General features: G+C 45.7%; 1 protein-coding gene across 1 annotated transcript; it reads left to right on the top strand.

Moving 5' to 3' along the window:
• Nucleotides 1-4,933: 4,933 nt before the first annotated feature.
• On the top strand, nucleotides 4,934-17,925 carry elavl2 (ELAV like neuron-specific RNA binding protein 2; the record flags this gene model as incomplete). Its single annotated transcript, XM_084487325.1, has 7 exons — nucleotides 4,934-5,032; nucleotides 6,120-6,363; nucleotides 9,378-9,481; nucleotides 13,800-13,953; nucleotides 14,666-14,891; nucleotides 15,571-15,609; nucleotides 17,595-17,925. Exons 1-7 carry the CDS (start codon nucleotides 4,961-4,963, stop codon nucleotides 17,923-17,925), a joined length of 1,170 nt encoding a protein of 389 aa, XP_084343451.1. The 5' UTR covers nucleotides 4,934-4,960.
• Between the last annotated feature and the right edge of the window lie 3,410 nt (nucleotides 17,926-21,335).

Here is a 21,335-nt window from a genome sequence, read left to right as displayed (position 1 = left end):
AGTTCTGCTATAAAATAGAACTGCTGGACCTTAGATTAGGTCGTATTTGACACTCCAGGATGGATATTCTCATTGTTTTACAGATGTGCATTACCTGTGAATTAGTAAGAATACATTATATATTTATGCTTCATGATGTAGATGTGACAGGTTTGTGCTCAATTCCATCTAGTGACAACCTTGTGTCCCAAGTTTCTTTATTGTTGTCTATTGACTGAATATAGACTAGCGATGAGACTGAAGGTGATGATCAGGGTCTCAAAAGAAACATTGTTGGCTGTAGCATATTACATTTCACCTGTCACTCTGAAGGGAGGGATATTTATATTGTATTGACAATATTTTTTATTATAGAAAGTAGGGCTGAACGATTTTGGAAAATAATCTAATTGCGATTTTTTTCCCCTCAATATTGCGATTGCGATTTAATATGCGATTATTTTTTCAAGGTCCTCTTCTCATGTATTTTTCAACGGACACAAGCAATAAATCTGTTTCATAATAAACAATATCAGATTTATTTTCGAACTCCTTCTCCCTCATCCTGGTGCTGAATGTGTTAAATGCATCGGCATTTTTGTGTTTGCCAGCATACGTTCTATGTGGGCGTCTGCCCAAATATCCAATAGACATTCCGTCTCCTCTTTGCTCCATGTTGAGCCACGACTCATTTTCACCCGACGGTCCGACAATGTGCTGTTACCAGGCACGTGCACACATAGGGCCCTAGGGGTGCTTGAGCCCCTGCCCTTTTTGCCTTGTATTAAAAAGTGCCCTCTGAGTGTTCTTCAACAATCGCGCCCGCAATAGTGCTCGCCCCCCCCCCCCCCCCCGTCAACAATTCGGCACCTGCCCCTCAAAACTCCTGTGCACGTCCCTGGCTGTTACCGCTAATCAAACAATAATTCCCATAATGCGCGCGGCTGAGTGGGTGCCTGTTACTTCCAAAGAGGCGTATGCTTTTTAGAACTGGATCGGACCGAGGTGCGTTCGCTTTCACATCTCAAGCGAACCGAGGCCACCTCTTTAGCGAGGTCTCGGCCGGCTGATTTGGTGCGCTGAGGTGTTTTTTTTTTTTTTTTTTTTTCAAGGCCGACAAGGCTGTGATTGAAATGCGGGACAGTTGCGCAGCATCGTCTTTTTTATCGCCGAAATAATTCCACACAACTGATGTGCCGCCCCTCTTTGGTACCAAACTTTCAGCTGTGCACTCTTCTGACGAGCCTGAGGCCATTGTGCAGCAGGTTAAAGTGCAGCGTCTCTCCCTGCCTGCACTGCTTTGCTCCGCTCGGCTCACTCGCAAGCCACGTGACCAATCAAATCGCAGCCTTTGCGGTTAGAAAATCTCGTTTTGTCATATCGCGATATTATCGCAAATGCAATTAATCGTTCAGCCCTAATAGAAAGACCCTTTACCTTGCTGTGGTTGAAATGTGAAAATGACATCAGTTGTACTACTTTGATTGAACATCAACTTGGAGACAATGATCTTAGCTGGCAGATAAACATTCTCATCTAACTGTCACTCTGCATGATGGAGAGTATTGTTTATGGCTGCCCATGGTGCGGAGGTTAGTAAGTGCTTACTTGGCAACACCAGCAGGAAATGAAATGTGCCCTTTTAGTGTTTTGTCTGATTAAAAAGCAAACTCTGCTGTATAAATATTGATCTCTCTGCATAATGTATAACTGCCACATCCAGAAAATCTACTTATAAATTGTATTATTCTGTATGCTAAACATAGCCTGTATTAGGTTATGTATATACCAAACTGAGCTTATATGGATTTTCTCTCTATGCATCTCTTTATTATGCTTGCTTATCAAATATAAAATGCTTTTGAGCCTACGTGTAGGGCTCAGCTTTTTAATTGGTTTGAATTACAGCTTAATCCGTTATATAAAGATTTCATTATAGAACTGAAAGCTGACCACAGATCCATGTGGCAACAATTTTTTTTTTTTTTCATTTTGCAATTTTGCAACAACTCATAGATAATATCAGCCATATTGTTATGCACATTCCAGAAGATAATCGTACTGTTACTTAATTAAAATGTTATCAGTATGAGGCAGTGTGGCTTCTGAAATCATTCAACATTGGGAAGTAGTATAGTGCATTTATTTTTTGACCGCAATACAGTAGTGGTTAGTTTAGTGGTCTTTTTTATTTTTTTATTTAGTCCTAAATGTGTCTCTCCACATATACCCGCAGTCAAATATTGTACTTTAGTGAAAAGCCTTTTTAAAATCTGGTGCCAGCTAATTCCCCCATAGGCAATCAAACTGAATAAAAGCTATGGAAATGATTCTTCCCAAACAAAGACTGGCGTTTGTCTTTCAATCATACGGAAGTGAATTTTTAAAAACCAATTCCAATGTCAGGCTGTTGCCAGTGGCAACGTTTTCTTTCTTGGTTGCGCTTTTGTACTTAAAGGAGTGGGTTGCAGCTATTCATGAGTGTATACACCTCCCATTACCCGTAATATTGAACAATTTAAAGCTAGGATATCAAGGGTGCCTAAAGCAATATGTTCTTCCCGGAAAGCTAATGTTGTTGGGTTTCTCTGCAAGTCTCCCTTCACTGGAGGCAGGTTGGTGAGGCTGACCCACGTGTAAAATGCACAAACTGGAGACTTATTTTGTTTAAAGAACATGTCACACCGACATCTTCGGCTACTTTATCAAGGCGTAATGTGTTTGCCTGCTTTTCTGAATGCCGTTTTTATTTGTACCCTTTTGAGCACCAAAGACACAAATATGTGTCAGCACAACTGTTGCCAGTTAGCACACGATGCACTCATGTCTAGCAGTCAGCCACGGGGCAGTGGGAACTCATGCTTTTGTCGTGTTTTAGATTCATGATTAGGTTGAGCTGCATCGTTGTCATTCAGAGTTCAGGGACAAAGCCGATGGAATGCAGTAACAACCAACCAGGAGTACAAATGTATTATTTACAGATGTACAGGAAATGTAGGAGCTACAGCAGTACTAAAGCAAAAAAAAGTAACGCTATATTTTACAATATGTACTGTGGTGCATAGGGTTGCCGTACACAATCCAATTGTCAATTGTGTTCCTTCTTATTGTACCGGTAATCCTGATGAGCAAAGGCTTGGATGTCTCTAATTGTTGGGGTATCTCTGCTAGATAGAACTACTATGAGTCTTCAGTACATTTTGGAGCATCTTTCCAGGATTTCCCACAGCGGTCTATAAGCGAGACTCCACTAAATTACCTACCGCCCCTTTTGCATGTCATGATCTGCAATCAATTTGACAGAACACAAAAAATATATAAAATAGGCAAATATCATTTACTATAATATAATGTAGATATTACTTTTGAATCGAACAGTGGGGAGTTTCTGTGGATATGCTGAGCTCTGTGTGACTTGGCAGGTATTACAATTACACTGGTCATTCTTCGTCAATGAGGTTTCTATCGATGTGGGTGGGTGAACTTGGACATGTCTGCAATAAGTGCTCTGCTGTTTAAAGCATTCGCAAGGTTTATCTGTGTAGGTCTCTTAGATCATCGGGAAGTACAAGCTCTCCTTAATAGATTACAGAACGATTTTCTCTTGCCTATGGTACATATGTAATCCAAATTCAATTCAGTTCATTGCGGCGCAACATTGTAATTATCTAAATTACAGAGCTGTCTTTTCCCTAATCATAACATGAAAAGTATAAACTGAGCATGCTGAGAGGTAGTTAGCTATGCCTAATAACACCCCAGAGTGTGATTTATTTATTTTTTACCAAAAGGTCAAATTCATTAAAAAGATAAACGTACACTTTAACAGTATAATAATAAAAAACGGCATAACAAAACGTACACCATACATGCTTGTGCTTTAAGTCACTGAAACAAACCATAATTTGAAGCTACTGTATTGATGCAGCATGTTTGGTTACTAGCCTGCTAAACTAATTTATTATTATCTTTAGTTATATTTAAATATAATAAGTTATATTTTCACATGGCTTGTTCACAACACTAATCACTTACATTTTTCGAACAAATCAAAGTTGGCAAAAACAGGACCAGAAATATTCAAAAAACAAACCTTGGGGGTACCAAGATTTTAACGACTACTTCTGGGATCCGCAGGCACATGTCACAGATGTGCTGCGATGACTCAATATCGACAAATCTGATTGGCTTACATAAGGTGCCTTTTATGTAACAGCAGATTCATTGGAAGAAACATCACACAGCAAAAATTATGTTTGTTTTGCTTTGACCCAGAAGTTACAATGCCTGATTATATGGTCTGTGGGTTTTAAGGGATATGCCGAAATATCTGTACATTTTGGCGTGACAGTCCTACCCAGATTCAGAGGAGTCGTTATAAATCCCAAATCATCATCTTGCGAAAGCGGGAGTTTGCTTGGTTGGCCTTAGCTTTCAGATGGCTGCTGAAAGCACTTAGAGTGCCAGTAACAACACAACAAGATTGTAGTTTGTCTACTAATGCTGATATTCCGGCCCCATTTCCGGCGCTGTTCACCTCCGCATAGACCACCCAGCCAGGACCAGCTCATAATAAAACTACGCCAGTGGCTAAATTTCAGCGAGAGCACCCACCCTCCTCCCCCTTTTCCTCCACTCAACTTTTCATGCCAACCACTTCACTAATTGCGTTCATAATGCTTGTTGTCCCTGCCTCGGGGCCAGATTCTCTTCTATTGACTGAAACTGTATTGATGCTCTGAATTGTCCTGCTGAACATGAAGTGTGACTAAGGGGGAACCGTTGTGAAACGCACCTCTCCTCGGGCCGTAACCAATCTGCACACAGCCGGCGTGCAGAGCGGCGGGCCTGCTCGCCCCTCCTCCTCCACCGACGTGTTCGACGCCGGCGGCTGCCGCTTAGTTTATCGTCTCGGGTTGTTCTAACGGTCGTGTTCCTCTGTGTTTGTGTCCACGTTTGCAGACGGCAACTCCAAAATAACATGGCTGTCAGACTGTGCGACGTGGCTTCCCTGCTCAGGAGTGGCTCGTGGGCGGCGGAGCCATGGACCGGGGTGAGTGGCGCTCCTCCTCCTCCTCCCCCTCCTCCCGACTGCGCTCAGGCCCGTCGTCTCCGTGCCATACCCATCATTCCCCTAGCCGTAACTGGCCACCCTCATAACGGCACGAATCCTGTGTTTTTGGCTCCTTATTTTTAGCTTTGATGGAAAGCTGCCGAGTCGTTACGGTTAAGTGACGTGTTGGTGTGGTTTTTAAAATGACCCTGACTGACTGATATCGACGCGTTGGCTCTCTGGGCATGATATTGCCAATCCACACAAGCACAAGAAATTGGGCTTGTCAAAATGTGAATGGTTTGAGCATAATGTGGACAGGGTGTGTGGTTGTTCATGCACGGGTTCTGTGCAAATTGCTGGCCGCGTTCTGAAAGCACGACTCCTCACACAGGCTCAAGCGGCTGGGTTTTGAATAATGTGTTGTTGTCTGATGCAGAGAGGTGGTGGGCTGGGTTTATTAGAACTGATGACTGAATAACAATATTTAAAAAAAAAAGTTGGGATGATAAAAATCCTGGTAAATAAAACTAAACTTCTGACAGATTGTTGGCAAAGCCTTCCTCTGCCTCTTGAACACATTTATCCTGTCGCTGCTCTGACATTTTTCTTTTCAAGCGAAACGACAATTTCATGTTCATTATTACTTTAACTTGTGGGAGGGACGATCGTTTGCTCTGCCAGAAATAAAACAACTGCATTCAGTTCACTACCAATTATGCTCTTGAGAAATGGCTCAATATTTCACCCGGCATTGTCTAAAAAGCATTAATTAGTTTTGCTTCCCGAGTTCCACAGTTTTAGAGTTCTGAAAGTCCAAAAGGATGTGCTAGAAGTGTGTGTACTGCTCTAGTTAATCATAATATTTACAACACACGGCAAGAAAACACATGGAAATGACCTGAATTAGTGTTTAGGAACACATTTCTAGTAGCATTGGGTTTATTCCTGTGCTCATTAAAACGCCACTCGACCGTGTACGACTAGCAATCCTTTTTGACTGTTCCTGCTTCTTTGTGGAGGCCTGTGCTTACTCCTTTTTTTTAATTAGCATGCAGCTCTGACTGAGTTTCTTGTGTCTCTTTAGCAGGTAATTGCTGCCATGGAAACACAGCTGTCCAACGGGCCGACGTGCAACAACACGAGCAACGGCCCCTCCACCATCTCAAACAACTGCTCCTCTCCTGTGGAGTCGGGGAGCATAGAGGACAGTAAAACCAACTTGATAGTCAACTATCTGCCTCAGAACATGACCCAAGAAGAGCTCAAGAGTCTGTTTGGTAGCATCGGGGAGATTGAGTCTTGTAAACTTGTTCGAGACAAAATAACAGGTAATTTTTTTTTTGTACGTAAATTTAAAATGTCTGCCTCCTTGATTTAATTCAGGCTTTGAACCGAATTTAAACGTCCTCCTCATTCTGAATTTATGATAGATTGTAACTTTATTTTTCATTTTGAATGCAAATTGAATGGCGTCTTTAATTGGCTGTCATCGTAAGAGCTTAACATCAGGAAACCATTCGCTCGATGCTTGGTTTCATGGCTGCGTTCTCCGGCCCCCATCTGTCAGTTCAGCAGTCGAGGGCTGAGCCTGTCCGAGCAAAATGGCATCGCAATTAATTAGCCGTTCACATATAGATCCCTGTTGACGCATTACAATGGTTGGTGGCTGACGTGCGTGTGTGGAGCCCAGGTTAAAGGAGAACAACTTCACAGGCAGCCCAGCAGCTGCATGCAAGTCTCTGGGCTGTGCGTCGTCAGGGTCGACTGTGGGGCCTCTCTCTCTATATATATATATATAGTGTGAGTATTTTTAAATAGTGCTTGCAGTAGCGGTCAAGGATGTTTAGGCTCATTATGGATCTGCCTGGTCCTCTGGGACCAAGTGTATCCAGCTCTTTTAGTGAGAATAAGTCTGTGAATTGCCACAGATTATACTGTTTACTAGTGAATGTGAGGTACGTTTGAAAACCATGGAGGGTTTATTTTCTAAAGAGAGGACTATTGGAATATAAATTAGATTTTTATTCTGCTGTTGTATGAATGCAGCCGACTTTGGCCATAAGCGCCTGCACAATATTAACGTTAAATATTCCACTGTCCACCTCGCCTGGGCCTTGTGTGGCTATTGCGATGGAGGAATTGATGGGGTCAGTTCCTAGTCCTCTAGGTCCACAGTGCTGTCTCCACTGGGGCATCTCATCCTTCCCAAAGATGTGCTGAATGTATTATCTCTAAATACAGACCGTTCGTTAAAGGTATCCATAACTGATGCTGCGGAAACTGGGCTAGTCTGTCTTCTCTCTGTCTGCAACAATGTACTTAAAGATGCATTTATGTCGGACACGATGTGCATTTCATTCGACCATCATGTCTAATAAAAAGACACACGATGGCACAACAAATTATACTGTACATTTGTAAGATATTCAATTATACAATTTCATATCGTACTATCATGCAAAGGTTGCCTCAGTGTTTGACGCCTGGGTAGTTCTTAAAGCCAAGCAGACAAAATATTGTGTACTCGAGTAGAAATGTTAAAGTAGACAGTGTCTACTTTATCATCTCCTAGAAATGTTAAAGTAGACACTGTCTACTTTAACATTTCTAATCGAGAACACAATATTTTGTCGCTAGTAGACACTTTGGAGATGTGTGCTTATAGGCTGCTAGCTGGAAAATCTTTCAATGAATATATTTGAAATTGGAAGTCCTGCTGTGTGAACTGTAAAGCTGGCAGCGGTTCTCATTTTTCACCACTGTCAGAATATATTATAAGGCAGAAGTTGGTTTGCAAAGACTTCTGTATACTTTTGACAGTTTCCTAATTTCAGTTTCCCTGAACCATCAGATTAAATCACAGATACATTTTTCTGCCTTTCCTTATTTGAGTTAGAAATGAACATGGATGTGGGGGCTGAGCAATCAGCCAAATATTAATAAAGATCTTCCCCGTCTTCAGTACGGTTGTGTGACCAGTGATGTTGCAGAGCCTTTCAGGGGCATTGCGTGCGGACGGTGCGTGGCGTCACTCTCAATACTACACGCATTATAACCCCTCCTCTGGTTCAGCAGCCTCGTCTTTCCTGCCCCCACTCGCCCGCCCCTGTGGCAGTGTGTTAAATCCAGCCGGCACGGGCGCTGGTGTCATGTCTGATAAGTAATCAGCCGAGTGCGAGGCGTGCGTGTCTTCCTCTGAGAATCCTCGAGGGCTCCTCGCCCTCCTATTGGACGGGAGACTGTAGACCGACGCTGTCGCCGTCGGCTGCGCGCGCCCTCCTCTTTACGAAGAAGACGTCCCTCCAGGTCTCTTGACGCTCCCGCCACGAGCCGCCGCTCGGGTCTCGATTGCTCTGAAGGGCATGTGCTTTTTTTTTTTTTTTTTTTTTTTTTTTGCAGTAATGCAGTGAATGGCCCACTCCTCAGCTCCAAGCGTTATATGGAGATACGCACGCACGCACAGAGGAGGCCGGCTGGAGTGTGACGTGGCTAAAGGCGACATGTTTTTCGCCGCTCTCCTCTTCCGTCCTCCCGGAGAGTGCTGGTGTAGTGGATGAAGTGACACAATGAGAACGGAGCCTAGTGGTAACCACCCAGTGCGGCTCCATACTGCATTATGGTATATTCTAGCATCCCTACCACTAGCGGTCTTCATGACTGTTTGGCGCTCGACGTTCATACGTTGATGTGTTGATGTGGATTTCCATTCTGAGTTGAATAGGGTGATTTAGTGTGCATATATTTACATATGCAGTGAATTATCCAAAACGTGTTGATTTGTGGGTTGTAATGATAAGGCATCCTATACAACTCTGCCTTCAATGGAACTAATACATTTTGGTTGGGTAATGTCCGCAATAGCTAGAAAACGATGTATAGAATACAAATGGAGGGAATTTTCATCGGCCTAGAATTGTCCATTTCTAATTGAAGCCGTCCCTGTAGCGTTGTGGTCAGTGGACCACGACGGGGCTTTCAGAGCACATGCTATGAAAGCAAAAACACTGTCTTGGTTCAGAAGTCAACGCCATTTTGTGGGTGGGTGGGTGGGTGGGCGGGCGTGTGTGTGCGCGCGCGCCTGTCTTGACTTTTGATTCAGTTCTAGGAAAAGAAATGTGTTGGAATTCCTCTTCAATGACACACACACACTATTCATTTGTGTGTGCCGGTAGTTCAATTACCCGCCATGCACCACCGTTTTTATTGAACCAGGAGAGACATTTGCTCCAAATAACCTCCTCTACACTATTACGAGGAAGCTGTGCTTTTTATATTCAGGCTACTCCTTCACTGTCAGTCATACACAATATTTATTTTCATTTCTTCGCTCTTTTCATTGCAGGGCAAAGTCTCGGCTATGGATTTGTGAATTACGTGGATCCGAAAGATGCAGAAAAAGCCATCAATACCTTAAACGGCCTGAGACTTCAGACCAAAACCATCAAGGTAAGGCTTCATAGCGCCGTGGCTCTGTCTGCGTGTTCCTTAATGCGTGAACCACAAGGGGTCCGTTACGCCACACGGCCATTTTCTCCCCGTCAACATCCAGCCTTCGCCTCTCTCAGACGTCCGCAGAGCAGCGCTCGAGAGACGACTTTGCTCCCCGTCGATGCCTAGCAGCCCATTGTTAATCTGGGCACAGCCCGGCGCGCCGCGGCCTCAACTGGAGCAGAACGGTTTCTATGGTTGCACGTGCTGCTGCTGCTGCTGCCGCTGCTGCCGCTGCTGCAGAGCCCAGGCGCATGACGCCGCGAGAGGGCGGCGGCGGCGGCCATTAGCATTCATCAGGCACCGGGGCAGCTGGGCTGCCGGTGGAGAAACTCATTTGCTTTATATAGTGTAGCGGTGCTTGTGTAGGATCAAATTATTGGGGGGGGGGGTTTCTGTGCGCGGAGGCCTCTGCGAGGCATTAGGGGAACGGGCCGAGAGCCCACGACCAGAACAGCCTTCTGGGCGGTAATATATGTAATGATTTTGATAACCAGTGAAATCAATCTTGCGTACGGCCGTGTCTTGAGCAGCCATCAAAACGTCTGCGGTTTTGATTGCCTCGACTTGTTGGCACGGCCCGCTCTGTAACGGTGCAATTTGGATGCGCATGGTTTAAACAAATCGACTACATTTCTGTGTTTTCCCCGTCGACTTTATTTTTTAAGATGGGTTACAACCCCCGGATTCCCGTGCTCCCGACGTCAGTAGTGCAGATAAGCCCGGGAGTGGCAGAGCGACGAACACACTTTGCATGTATTAGCATCCCATTAGGTGTGTGTGTGTGTGTGTGTGTGTGTGTGTGTGTGTGTGTGTGTGTGTGTGTGTGTGTGTGTGTGTGTGTGTGTGTGTGTGTGTGTGTGTGTGTGTGTGTGTGTGTGTGTGTGTGTGTGTGTGTGTGTGTGTGTGTAGGCAGGCCAGGAAGCGTGTGCATTAGAACACATTTAGCATTCACTCCCTTTTCATCTGCAAACACAAGGAGGAAGTTTGTTGCTAGCTTGCCAACTTGGCGGTGGGTGTGGGGAGGGGCTGTCTGGTCACTTTGGAGCCCCTGGTCTGAAGGTTTAATTAAAGAGAGTGTATTTTATTGATACCATTCATCTGATGAGCCGGCGGAGAGGGGGGGCCGGTGCAGGGCTACTTGGCCGGTGTGATAATTAAAGAGGACTGCGGTGCCTTTTACAGATGACACACATCCCTGTCATGAGGAAGTGCTTCCATGAGGAACAGGGCTCGGGTTTATGGCTGCTTGCTCGCTCGCTTTCCTGCCATCCACGCAGACTAGGGATACCAGGGATATTTATAGATTCAATTCATCGTGTGTGTGTGTGTGTGTGTGTGTGTGTGTGTGTGTGTGTGTGTGTGTGTGTGTGTGTGTGTGTGTGTGTGTGTGTGTGTGTGTGTGTGTGTGTGTGTGTGAACGAAATCCGAAATGCTGGCTGTGCATTGAATTTGTGCAATGCACAGACCCCCCCCCCCCCTAGCTATAGATTCTCAAAGTGTGGAAGTGTTCTGTTTTTTGTAGGGATGTAGAGAAAAGCTCATTTGGATCCTCTCCGACTGTATTGATCCGACGCTGGTGAATAACTAGGCCGGCGCCTCGGGTTTCTATTCCTTATTCGGCGTGATTTATTGCTCGGGTGCAGATGTTTATTTAACCCGGTGTCTGGCGCGGGAACATTGCCTCCTCTCCATCCATCTCCCTGAGCTAATGTATGCAGCACCAGCCAGCGACCCCGAGTCTTTTATTGTGAAACCTCGCAAACAGTCACGCAGCGCCGGCCTGGAAAACAGTCCCACCCCCACCCCCCCGGCAGAGAATCAACAATGAAGCGAGGTGGAGCACCCTGAACACAGACGCTGCAGCCGCAAAGGGGCTATGCAACATTATGCATCAGCAAATAGATATGACCGAGGCTAGGGTGTGATATTGGGTGTGGGTGTGTATATCTGTATGTATGTATGTATGTATGTATGCATGCATGTATGTATGTATGTATGCATACAGTTGGATAGCGTGCAGCCGACGTGGAACAGAGCGCGACGCGAGTGTTTGTCGAGATTGCGTGCACCTGCGGCTGTTTCACCCCCTCTCTTTTTTTTCTTTTTTTGCTGCGCTATGAGACGTCAACACAATTTGTTTTTGAATTGGAAAACTTTTGACGCGATCGTGCGTGACTCTACCGTTTTTAATTGCTTCTGAAACAAATGCACAGCTTGTGTTCCCCCCCCCCTAAAGGAGAACCGCAGCCCCCCCTAGAGACGGCTTGTGCGTTGGGTTTTCTTCACTAGACGGCTCCCTCTGTAGGTTAAACACGCGCCATCGATCGCCTCGCCTCTGATTGGCTGATGGGGCTCCCCAGTCACCTGCTGATTAAGCGCTGATGCGACGCACCGGTTCTCCGCTGATGGGAACTGAATTGAAGGGACTGCAGTCAGGGGGGGGGGGGGTGGGGTGGGTTCTTCTTGGAGAACAATAGGCTGATGGTAGGAACAATGTAGTGAGTCATGTTAAGGCATCTCAGCAACACTTTTATCGACTTCTTTTACTATTATCGACTTGCATGTTTTACAAGAAAATAATGTTTTTTTGTAGTAGTAGCATTTTCTTTCACAATGTATTGACCTTAAAAAGATCCAGATTGTATTATTATTTCACTATTAAACTATTACACTCTAAAAAATTAATAAATTACACTGTGACTTTCCACATCAACATCTCTCTCTTTTTGAATCCATTATTATGTAATGTTTTTAAATATAACAATAGACATTCTGTCAGAGCGATTAGCCGTTATCTGAAGGCTTGACCTCCACCTTTGAGAAGGCCTGGAAGGATCCGCTGGCTGACAGCCCTGTCAGTCTCAATCATCTGCTGTTGTCCTCTTGCTGCTAGGTAGAAGTGACTTTGGGCTTGGTCTGTGCAGCCATCGTTTCCCTTTGTTTAGATGCGGATCCTGTACACAAGAACAATAGCGAGATCCTTTGTATTTACAAAATAGTAGGCAGCATTGTGTAGCACCTGATCCTAGCTAGCTTTGTTGTGTAGGGGGAATGGGTTAACCTAACGATTGTTAGTGCTTGGTACTTGATTCTATGAACATCCTTACTGTACCGACAGTGGTTTATTGTTGTTTCGGTCTTCTGACAAATGTACTTATTGTAAGTCGCTTTAGATAAAAGCGTCTGCTAAATGCCCTAAATGTCAATGTACATCCTACTACTGTTTCTCATTCTAGAATGCATCTAGATTCAGAAACCGTTCTAAATCCCTTTTCCCCCAGGTGGCTCTGCACGCTCACACTGGTCTGAGCCTGTTTAGACGGCGCTCACAAGAGGTCCCTGCTTGATATGCGCACGCACAGCCTCATGGAGACCAGTAGGGTTAGGGTCAGCACCGATTTACATTGCTTTGAATAACATGGAGCTCTGTGTTGAATCCTCGAGGAGCCAGTTAAGGATACGACTCACATGGCACGGCTGTTGTATTGAGTTGTACTGGTGGGCACAGCGCGGTGCGCAGCTTTAGATATGATGCCAAATGACACACATTTGCATGCGATACCACCTTTGCTTAATCCAGGCTGATGACCCGTGACTTATCGGAATAAGCATGAGTCTTGTCAACGCCTCTGCCAGGGATTCTGTCCAGACCCGTCCCTCATCAATCTGGATCAGATGTGACGTTTACTCCCTCCAGAGCTGGGTCTGAAAAACTGTTTAGATACTAGAGAAATTTTGTGTGAACCATAGATGTTTATATGTAGCAACCGAATTGGGTAACTTATTAGCTTAAATGCATTAGCCTGTGCGTAGTGGCTTGTCGGCATAGCTCTAAACGTTGGCATGGAAAGACACGACGGACGGGGAGGTGGGACTCTGCGTAGTGGAAAATAATTATGCATTGCTGCACATTTACGTTGTGCGTGCTCCGCAGATGCAGAGCTTGATTGCCTGGTTTGCTAGCTAATATTTTTACTGCTCCTGTGGCAATGTCCTGTTTGTCTGCAGCAGTGGAAGTGACCACTCTTTTACTGCCGGTGACTCACACTCATGAGTGCGTCTGCACGCACAGCCCCGGCCCACAGACAAAGACTGAGGCAGAGAGAGAGAGAGGCCCATTGATTGACTCGAACGCCGTATTTGCCGCTGTGGAAGTTTCACAATAGTGGTTCCTAGATTAGAGCCGGTCTTCTGGGGTGCGAGGGATCCCCTGGTGCCTGATCTTCATCGCTCCCCTCTCCACTCCCTCCCTCTCGCTCTCTTGTTTCTGCAGGTTTCCTATGCGCGTCCAAGCTCAGCCTCGATCAGAGATGCAAATTTATACGTCAGCGGTTTGCCGAAGACCATGACTCAGAAGGAGCTGGAGCAGCTGTTCTCTCAGTACGGCCGCATCATTACCTCACGCATCCTGGTGGACCAAGTGACTGGTGAGGAGTCCATCCTTGTTTTTGTGTTTCATCTCCCTCCGAATACCTCCTCTGTCCGGTCTCCATGGCGCCCAAGGTTAAAAGGGAGAGTGCATTTTCTAACTTGGAGTAGCGGCGTGTTTTGAAAAGGTTGCGCTCTGTGTGCGAGAGCCCTTAAACGTTCCAACTATGTTCAGCCGTGCTGAAACTCTTGGGGGAGACGGAGCATTCACAGGAGTCCTTTAGAACAGAAAGTAAATGCTAATTGGCCTTCTGCGTGTGCAGGTGTTTGTAGTGACAGTCGTGTTGTGTCTGGGTAGGCCCTTGTGACATTTCCCGCTCTCAAAACGTCCAGTGTTCGTGTTGTTGATTTTCACTCCAGGTTTGAGTTTGGATAAACACTGTATTTTCTCACCGAGCGACGGTGGCCTTCACCTCGTGGCCAACAAGGTGCACCCGGACTGCCGCTAGCATTAGCTCGCAAGCTAGCGTCAGCTCGCAAGCTAGCGTCAGCTCGCAAGCTAGCGTTAGCGCCAAAGCTAGCGTTAGCTCGCAACCTTGGGTTTGCCCGAAAGCTAGCGTCAGCTCGCAAGATAGCGCTAACCCGCAGGCTAGCGTAAGCTCTCGAGTGAACGTTGGCTCGCGAGCTAGCGTTACCTCGCCCGCGAGCTAGCGTCGGCCCCCAATGGAGCGCGTCCTGGACGCGGTGACAGTGACCATGCCTTCTCCCCAGGAGTCTCCCGCGGGGTGGGCTTCATCCGCTTCGACCGGCGCATCGAGGCGGAGGAGGCCATCAAGGGCCTCAACTGTCAGAAGCCGCCGGGCGCCACGGAGCCCATCACGGTCAAGTTCGCCAACAACCCCAGCCAGAAGACCAGCCAGGCGCTGCTCTCCCAGCTCTACCAGTCGCCCAACCGGAGGTACCCGGGGCCCCTGGCGCAGCAGGCCCAGCGCTTCAGGTACCGCGGGGCCCGGCCCCCAGACGTGTGGATGTGTTGGGGCCCGGCCCCCTGATGTGTTAGGGCCCGGCCCCCAGAGATGTATGGATGTGTTAGGGCCCGGTCCCCAGATGTATGGATGTGTTAGAGCCCGGTCCCCAGATGTGTTAGGGCCCGGTCCCCAGATGTATGGATGTGTTAGAGCCCGGTCCCCAGATGTGTGAGGGCCCGGTCCTCAGACACATTTAATACACTAAATGATTAACCAGAAAAATCTTTGTGTGTGTGACTATAGTGTTGAGGGAACTAGGAGCAGGGATGGTGCTGATGATGACTGCTGTTATGACTAGGGACTGGGATTTAATGGCGGGAACGCTTTCACAGTGCATGAATGACCTTCATCTCTTCAGCTCCATGTATTAGCTGGATTATTGACACCAGAAACTCAACGAAATATGTTTCGGATGGTAAAACAGAAGATTGTTTTGGGGAGCGGTGGCTCATGTACGTGCTCCATTGTGCGTATGAAAGGTTGTTAGAAAACACCAGACGCACAATCCAGAAGGGTATTCTAGCGTGTGATTGACTTTGTGTTTGTTTCAGAAGCATCCCATGCCCCCACTGAAACGTGTTCCCTGATTTACTGAAGGACGAGGTGTGTGGAGATGAACTAACCTTTGGTTTGTTTTGGTTGTTTCAGGTTGGACAATCTGCTGAACATGGCCTACGGTGTCAAAAGGTAACTCGATTTGATTTGACTCAATCGTTCTCACCACACGCATTTCCGAAATCTTTCAATTTGTTATATTCTTGCTGCACACGGTACTCTTTATTATATCTGACCCATCTAGTCGGCAGTGCCAACGGCACAAGAGTTAGTCCAGTGTAAAGAGTTGTACAGCCTTTCAAATATCAATTCAGCTTTATTTATCCCCAACACTCTATAAAAAGTATGTCTCCAGTTTTCCTAACCTCAATTCTGGCCTGTGGAAGGCTCAGATTCTGTATTCATTGAAGATGTTAAACTCCAAACACATCCATACTGGTGATATTTTTTTAATATTGCAATATTTGATATTGCGTCAACCCTAAATTTATTAATTTCCTTTTCTGACCCGAAGTGTAAGAAAGCTTTACAGCAGATTGGCCGTCTTTTCAAGCGGTTTGCAATACCGGCCTCCTGAATAATAAAAGCAAGGCTTTACAACTACGAGTCCATTAATGTCCTTGGTCTAACAAGAAGCTGCAGAAGGCGAGAGAAACCAGTGCGTTTTTGTCTTTCAAACAAAGTAATAAGGAATATTATCTGTAAAGCCACATGGTGTGTGTGTGGGTGGAATGGGTCACATTTGATTGGCGTCATTTCCGCCAGTATTCCAACCAAAACACTCCCTCTTCAAACACACGACGGATACAAACAAATCCATCCATTTCGATGTGTTTGAGTCTTGTATTATTTCATTCGCTGTGGATTTTTCTACCTGTGTAACAGCAAATCCCGGGGCTTTTCACAAAGTTGAAAAAACGGCATGCGTTTCCTTCCCTCTATCCAATTGAAATTTAAAACAATAGACGCCAATGTTCCGGATCAAATGTCAAGTTTCTTCCAACTTCTTACATGCTATTGCACTAAATTGCATCCAGTTCCCCCAGTCTTTTTTCCACACCCCGTGATGTAGGCCGTTCCAGCCCCTGTTGCATCAGGCCTCTTCCAGGAGCCACTCGCCCAGCACTTTGCCAGCACCGGGTTTTCACAGAATTCCTTCCCTGAGCGTTATTGAACTTCAATCCTATTTCCTATTTAATGCCCCGGCACTGAGGAGAGGGAGGAAGAGGTAGAGTGTCTCTCTCTCTCTCTCTCTCTCTCTCTCTCTCTCTCTCTCTCTCTCTCTCTCTCTCTCTCTCTCTCTCTCTCTCTCTCTCTCTCTCTCTCTCTCTCTCTCTCTCTCTCTCTCTCTCTCTCTCTCTCTCTCTCTCCTCTCTCTCTCTCTCTCTCTCTCTCTCTCGATGCTGGTAGTTTACCTGTCACGGCGGATGTTCCCGAGACGTCAACTGGAGCATGTAATCTCCTGCGACACGGGCGGCAATAATTCATGGCCTACCCATGCACTTGCCGTTTCCCTTTTTTTTTTATTTTTTTTTAAACTTCTCCCCAAACTGCCTCTGCCTCAGATTGGGGCCTTTCGCTGTGATCTGATATTATTGTCCTGTTTTTGTTTTCCCCGTCTCGTCCCGGCGGTTTTCCGCCCGGGCGGGTTTCGCGACGGGGCCGAGACGTTGACGGCGTAGGATACGAATTGAGATGCATCATTTAGAGCCGGCATGGATATTTAAAAACTGACGGGCACACCCCGTTGAGAACCCTGTCTTCTTAAACATTGAGCCGTACGCAAGTTGCGTCTGACAAGGCGAACGTTATAAATACATTCGGCGCAAAAATGAAAAAAAATACGTCATCCTGCCAACAAGGATCTCCGACACATCCGACGTTTTTATAAATAAATCTGAGCGCTTTCGCTGCTGGAGCGCACGGCTCTGCAGCCCCCCGGCTTCCCTCCGAACGAGCCGCGTCTGTCCCCGCCCGTCAGTCCGTCTCGAGGTCTGTCAGAATGCATTGACCCTGCGGCGCCTGATCCCTTGTCTCCGGTGACGCCCCGGTGCGCTGTCCCTGGCGGCCGCGTCTTGAACCCCCCCCCCCCCTCTTGCTGTGTTGTGTCTCCACAGCAGGTTCTCGCCCATGGCCATCGACGGGGTGACCAGCCTGGCTGGCATCAACATCCCGGGGCACGCCGGCACCGGCTGGTGCATCTTCGTCTACAACCTGGCGCCCGACGCCGACGAGAGCATCCTGTGGCAGATGTTCGGGCCGTTCGGGGCGGTGACCAACGTCAAGGTCATCCGCGACTTTAACACGAGCAAGTGCAAAGGATTTGGTTTCGTCACCATGACTAACTACGACGAGGCGGCGGTGGCGATCGCCAGCCTCAACGGCTACCGCCTGGGGGACCGAGTGCTGCAGGTCTCGTTCAAGACCAACAAAACGCACAAAGCCTAATACCCCCCCGCCCCCACTCACCCCCCCCCACCCCCACCCACCCCCCCCCCCCCCCCCCATCGGTTGGATTGTTTCTAGAAAACCGCAGAAAAAAGGAGAAACAGGAAATGGAAAACGTTCTCGCCGTAAACTTTCTACATTAGTAAAAAAAAAAAAAAGAGAATCTTTGTAAATCAGTGTTACGAAGGGAAAGCGAATTTGGCGTCCGGTGTGGTTTCATTTGTTTTCTATCTTTCGTTTCTCTTCATTGCTACGCTTTGGAACTTGGTATACTTTATGTTGAAACAGGAAAAAAATACTGCAGGTATTTCTGCCTGTGATGTTGCATTCTCTTGCTGTCTACAGATGGACCTTCTAAAATGTTAGTTATACATTTTTGTCATTTCGTTGCGCCTATGCTTTGAAACCGTAAGTCTTGTAAGGCTTTGTGTAGTGATTTTCTTTGTATTGTGTCCTAATTTGCCTTAGGTGCGTTAACGCCTTCTGTGGTTAGCAAAGTGGTTCGTTTGAACAATTTTGCAATATCGTTTTTTGTAAGTATTTTGTTTCTTGTAATATCAGTTGGTTATTGGTTGGCTGCATAATGTTATTGTAAAATTAATGAGAAAAGACAAAAAAATTCTTAAAGCAGTACCTTGCCAAAGAGCTGAGAACCTCTTTGATGTGGGTTTAAAAAGCATCTATTTTTATAAAAAGAAAAATTTGGAGAAACTTTTTACTGGACCTGGAGCAAAATATTTTGACTTCGATACTTTAGAAATATCTTCATATGACACCTTGTGAGCTTTTGAACTTTACCAGAACGTTTGCCGTGGTCGACACTTCTGGGGAGATTTATGCCGTTAAAGATACCTTTTGAGATCTTTGTATTACCTTCAGATTCTAGACTCCATGGCAGCACTGGGTTCATTTGTAAAACCATCCCGTGAGTTGTTCCCGTCATTCCGGTTGTCCCGTGACTAGCGACTCTCTTTCCGATTCGATTTGGAAAACACACAACACAAGAATAATAATACAAAGGTTTATTCGCAAAAAAGTGCATGCAAAATTCTTCTTCAAAAAAGTGTTACTATCTTTAAGGAGGGTGAGAATCAGTGGAAGGCTCCCAATCGGTGCGCTTTAAACATTAGGCTGATTTGTGTCTTGATGGCGACTTAAGAGTTTTTACCGGCTTTATATGGAAGACTAAGGAGGACAATGAATGGGCCTTGAGGCCCCTTGAGGCTTGAGAAAACTAGTTTGATTAACGCATTGAATGGATTAACTTCTGAGCTAAGAGCTATGTAAATAAGTATTTTATGTTGAGTATTTGACCCATCTTTCTTTTTCGGTTTGGTTTTTTGGACTTCATTGCAAAGTGCTTTTAGTTTTTACCCTCTTTAATGAGTCTGTGAAGTATATTTTTTGTTTGGGATATTGCCTTTTTGTTTTTCCGTTGAATGTTACCTTTGAAAGACTTGATCTGTTGTCCAATGGACTTGCATTGCAGTGCATCATATGTTGATTGTTTTTGTTTGTAGATAGTCTTGCTTCGTATAAAGGTATTAATCTATAGACAGATTTGTTTTCTTTTCGTTTTTCTTTTTTTATATATATAAACACTATAGATATATATTTATGTGGTGAAGAATGGATATAAACCACAGTTTTGAAATATTTGATTACCTTTTTCATATCTACGTAATGCATATAACCTGTCTTAAAAAAAAAAAAAATCGTAAGTGTATATTGCTTTATTCACTTCGGGGAAGTACGCAGAAGTGGGTTTCCACGGCCGTGAGCGAAAAACGTACGGAGGGATATCCGAACAACATGGGGGCTTGCTGCGAGCCTCGGATGCACTGAGTATTGCGCCGGAGTCCTGCTTGGTATTTACACACAACTATTAGTCATGCTTCCCCTAAAGATGAGCAGTGTGCTATGCATTATATATTTATCTTTGCCAATGCTTTCTTTTCTTTGTCTCTTACTACTTCTCTGGGTATCTTTGTGAAGGTTTACCCTGGACTCTGAGCTGTGAATGATTGCTGCTGTAGGGTAGGGGTTGAGCTTTTTTTCACGCCTGACCTCAGCATTTAAAAGAGAATATTGATCTTGATCGTAATAATTTGGTTTCTTTTGAGTAACGGACCGATTGGAGACTAAAAACGCTGACGGTCCGGCCTGAAAATAATCTTCCTTCAGTACCCCTCCCCTCTTATTTCAATTCTTTATTGTGAGAATGACTTATTTATTTGAAGTTGTACAGTCTGACTTGGTTCACAGCGATTTTTGAAATAGAATCTATCTTTAGTTGAGTATTTAAAAGATGTACATGTTATTTACTTTGTGTTTGAGATACTTTGGATTTTTCCATGTTAAGTACATGAATAAATAAGTTGAAGGGCAATGCACTTCTTGTGAATGGGTCCCGTTCTTCACGTGAATGTTTTTTTTTTAACTCAGTCTTACTTGGAAGCACCGGGTCTAGTGAATTCTAAAAGCCTTGTAATCTACGCTCCAATACGTCAGTGTGTTTGAAGACCTTTCATTCAGCGGTTCTAAGAAAAAAGCATTTCCATCCTTCATGGCAAAGTAGTCTGAATGTGCGTCATTGTGCGCCTGCGTTCTCTCCGACGTTACTGGAGTGGCGATTATAGCGGTGCGCTGAAATGTTTCCCTGAACTCTGGGACGAACGGGCTTTTTTTTTTTTTTTTTTTTTTTGAGTTTCCCGTACAAATCTGTATTGTCCCAAAACCTTGAGAAATCAGTAAAACACGTGACCTCTGCTGACGAGGCCGTCGGCGTGCGTCTGTTTCCCGAGCACGCTCAGCAGCTGGAGCCTTCAGACGACGCTGTCACAAAGAGCAGCACACGCTTCAGGAAGGGTCACGCCCCGTGCAGAGTATCGATTTTCCTTATCTTCCACGCCGCTGGACACAGACAGCCTCTGTGAAGTCAAAGTGGCCTCGGTCTCTAGATGAGCACTCCCTTCCCTTCCCTCCCCCTCTTCCTCCCTCCCTCACCCCGACACCCGTCCTGCGGCCCTCAGTAGCTTTGTCACCCTGAAGGGCACTCGAAGGACGCGCGTCGGCCAGTGATTGAAACGCATTGATGTGTTTCGTTGTCTACAAGTTCTTTCAAGCCGTGTTTTTTTTGTTTGAAGCACTCTATCTTGACACTTTGGAGCGATTCCCCGAGCACTCGGCTCACTTTAGAAAAGGTGTTAACACAGACATGCTCTCAGACCCCTCGGAGAGCACCTGCATGCTCAGCGCTCAGAAGAAAAGTTAGTTTCGTGGCTAGACGGTACAATGTGCCATCTTGTACACCATATAATGTCGTGTATGTAGGGACACCGATGTTGTCAATGAAGAGTGGAGTGGTTTAGGATGTCAATACTGAAGGCCGTCGCAGATATTAACACCGT

Source organism: Micromesistius poutassou, assembly GCF_964030765.1.
Source record: "Micromesistius poutassou genome assembly, chromosome: 23".
NCBI lineage: Eukaryota > Metazoa > Chordata > Actinopteri > Gadiformes > Gadidae > Micromesistius > Micromesistius poutassou.
The sequence above is the reverse complement of the archived record's forward strand: the minus strand, read 5'-3'. Positions and strand labels throughout refer to the sequence as shown.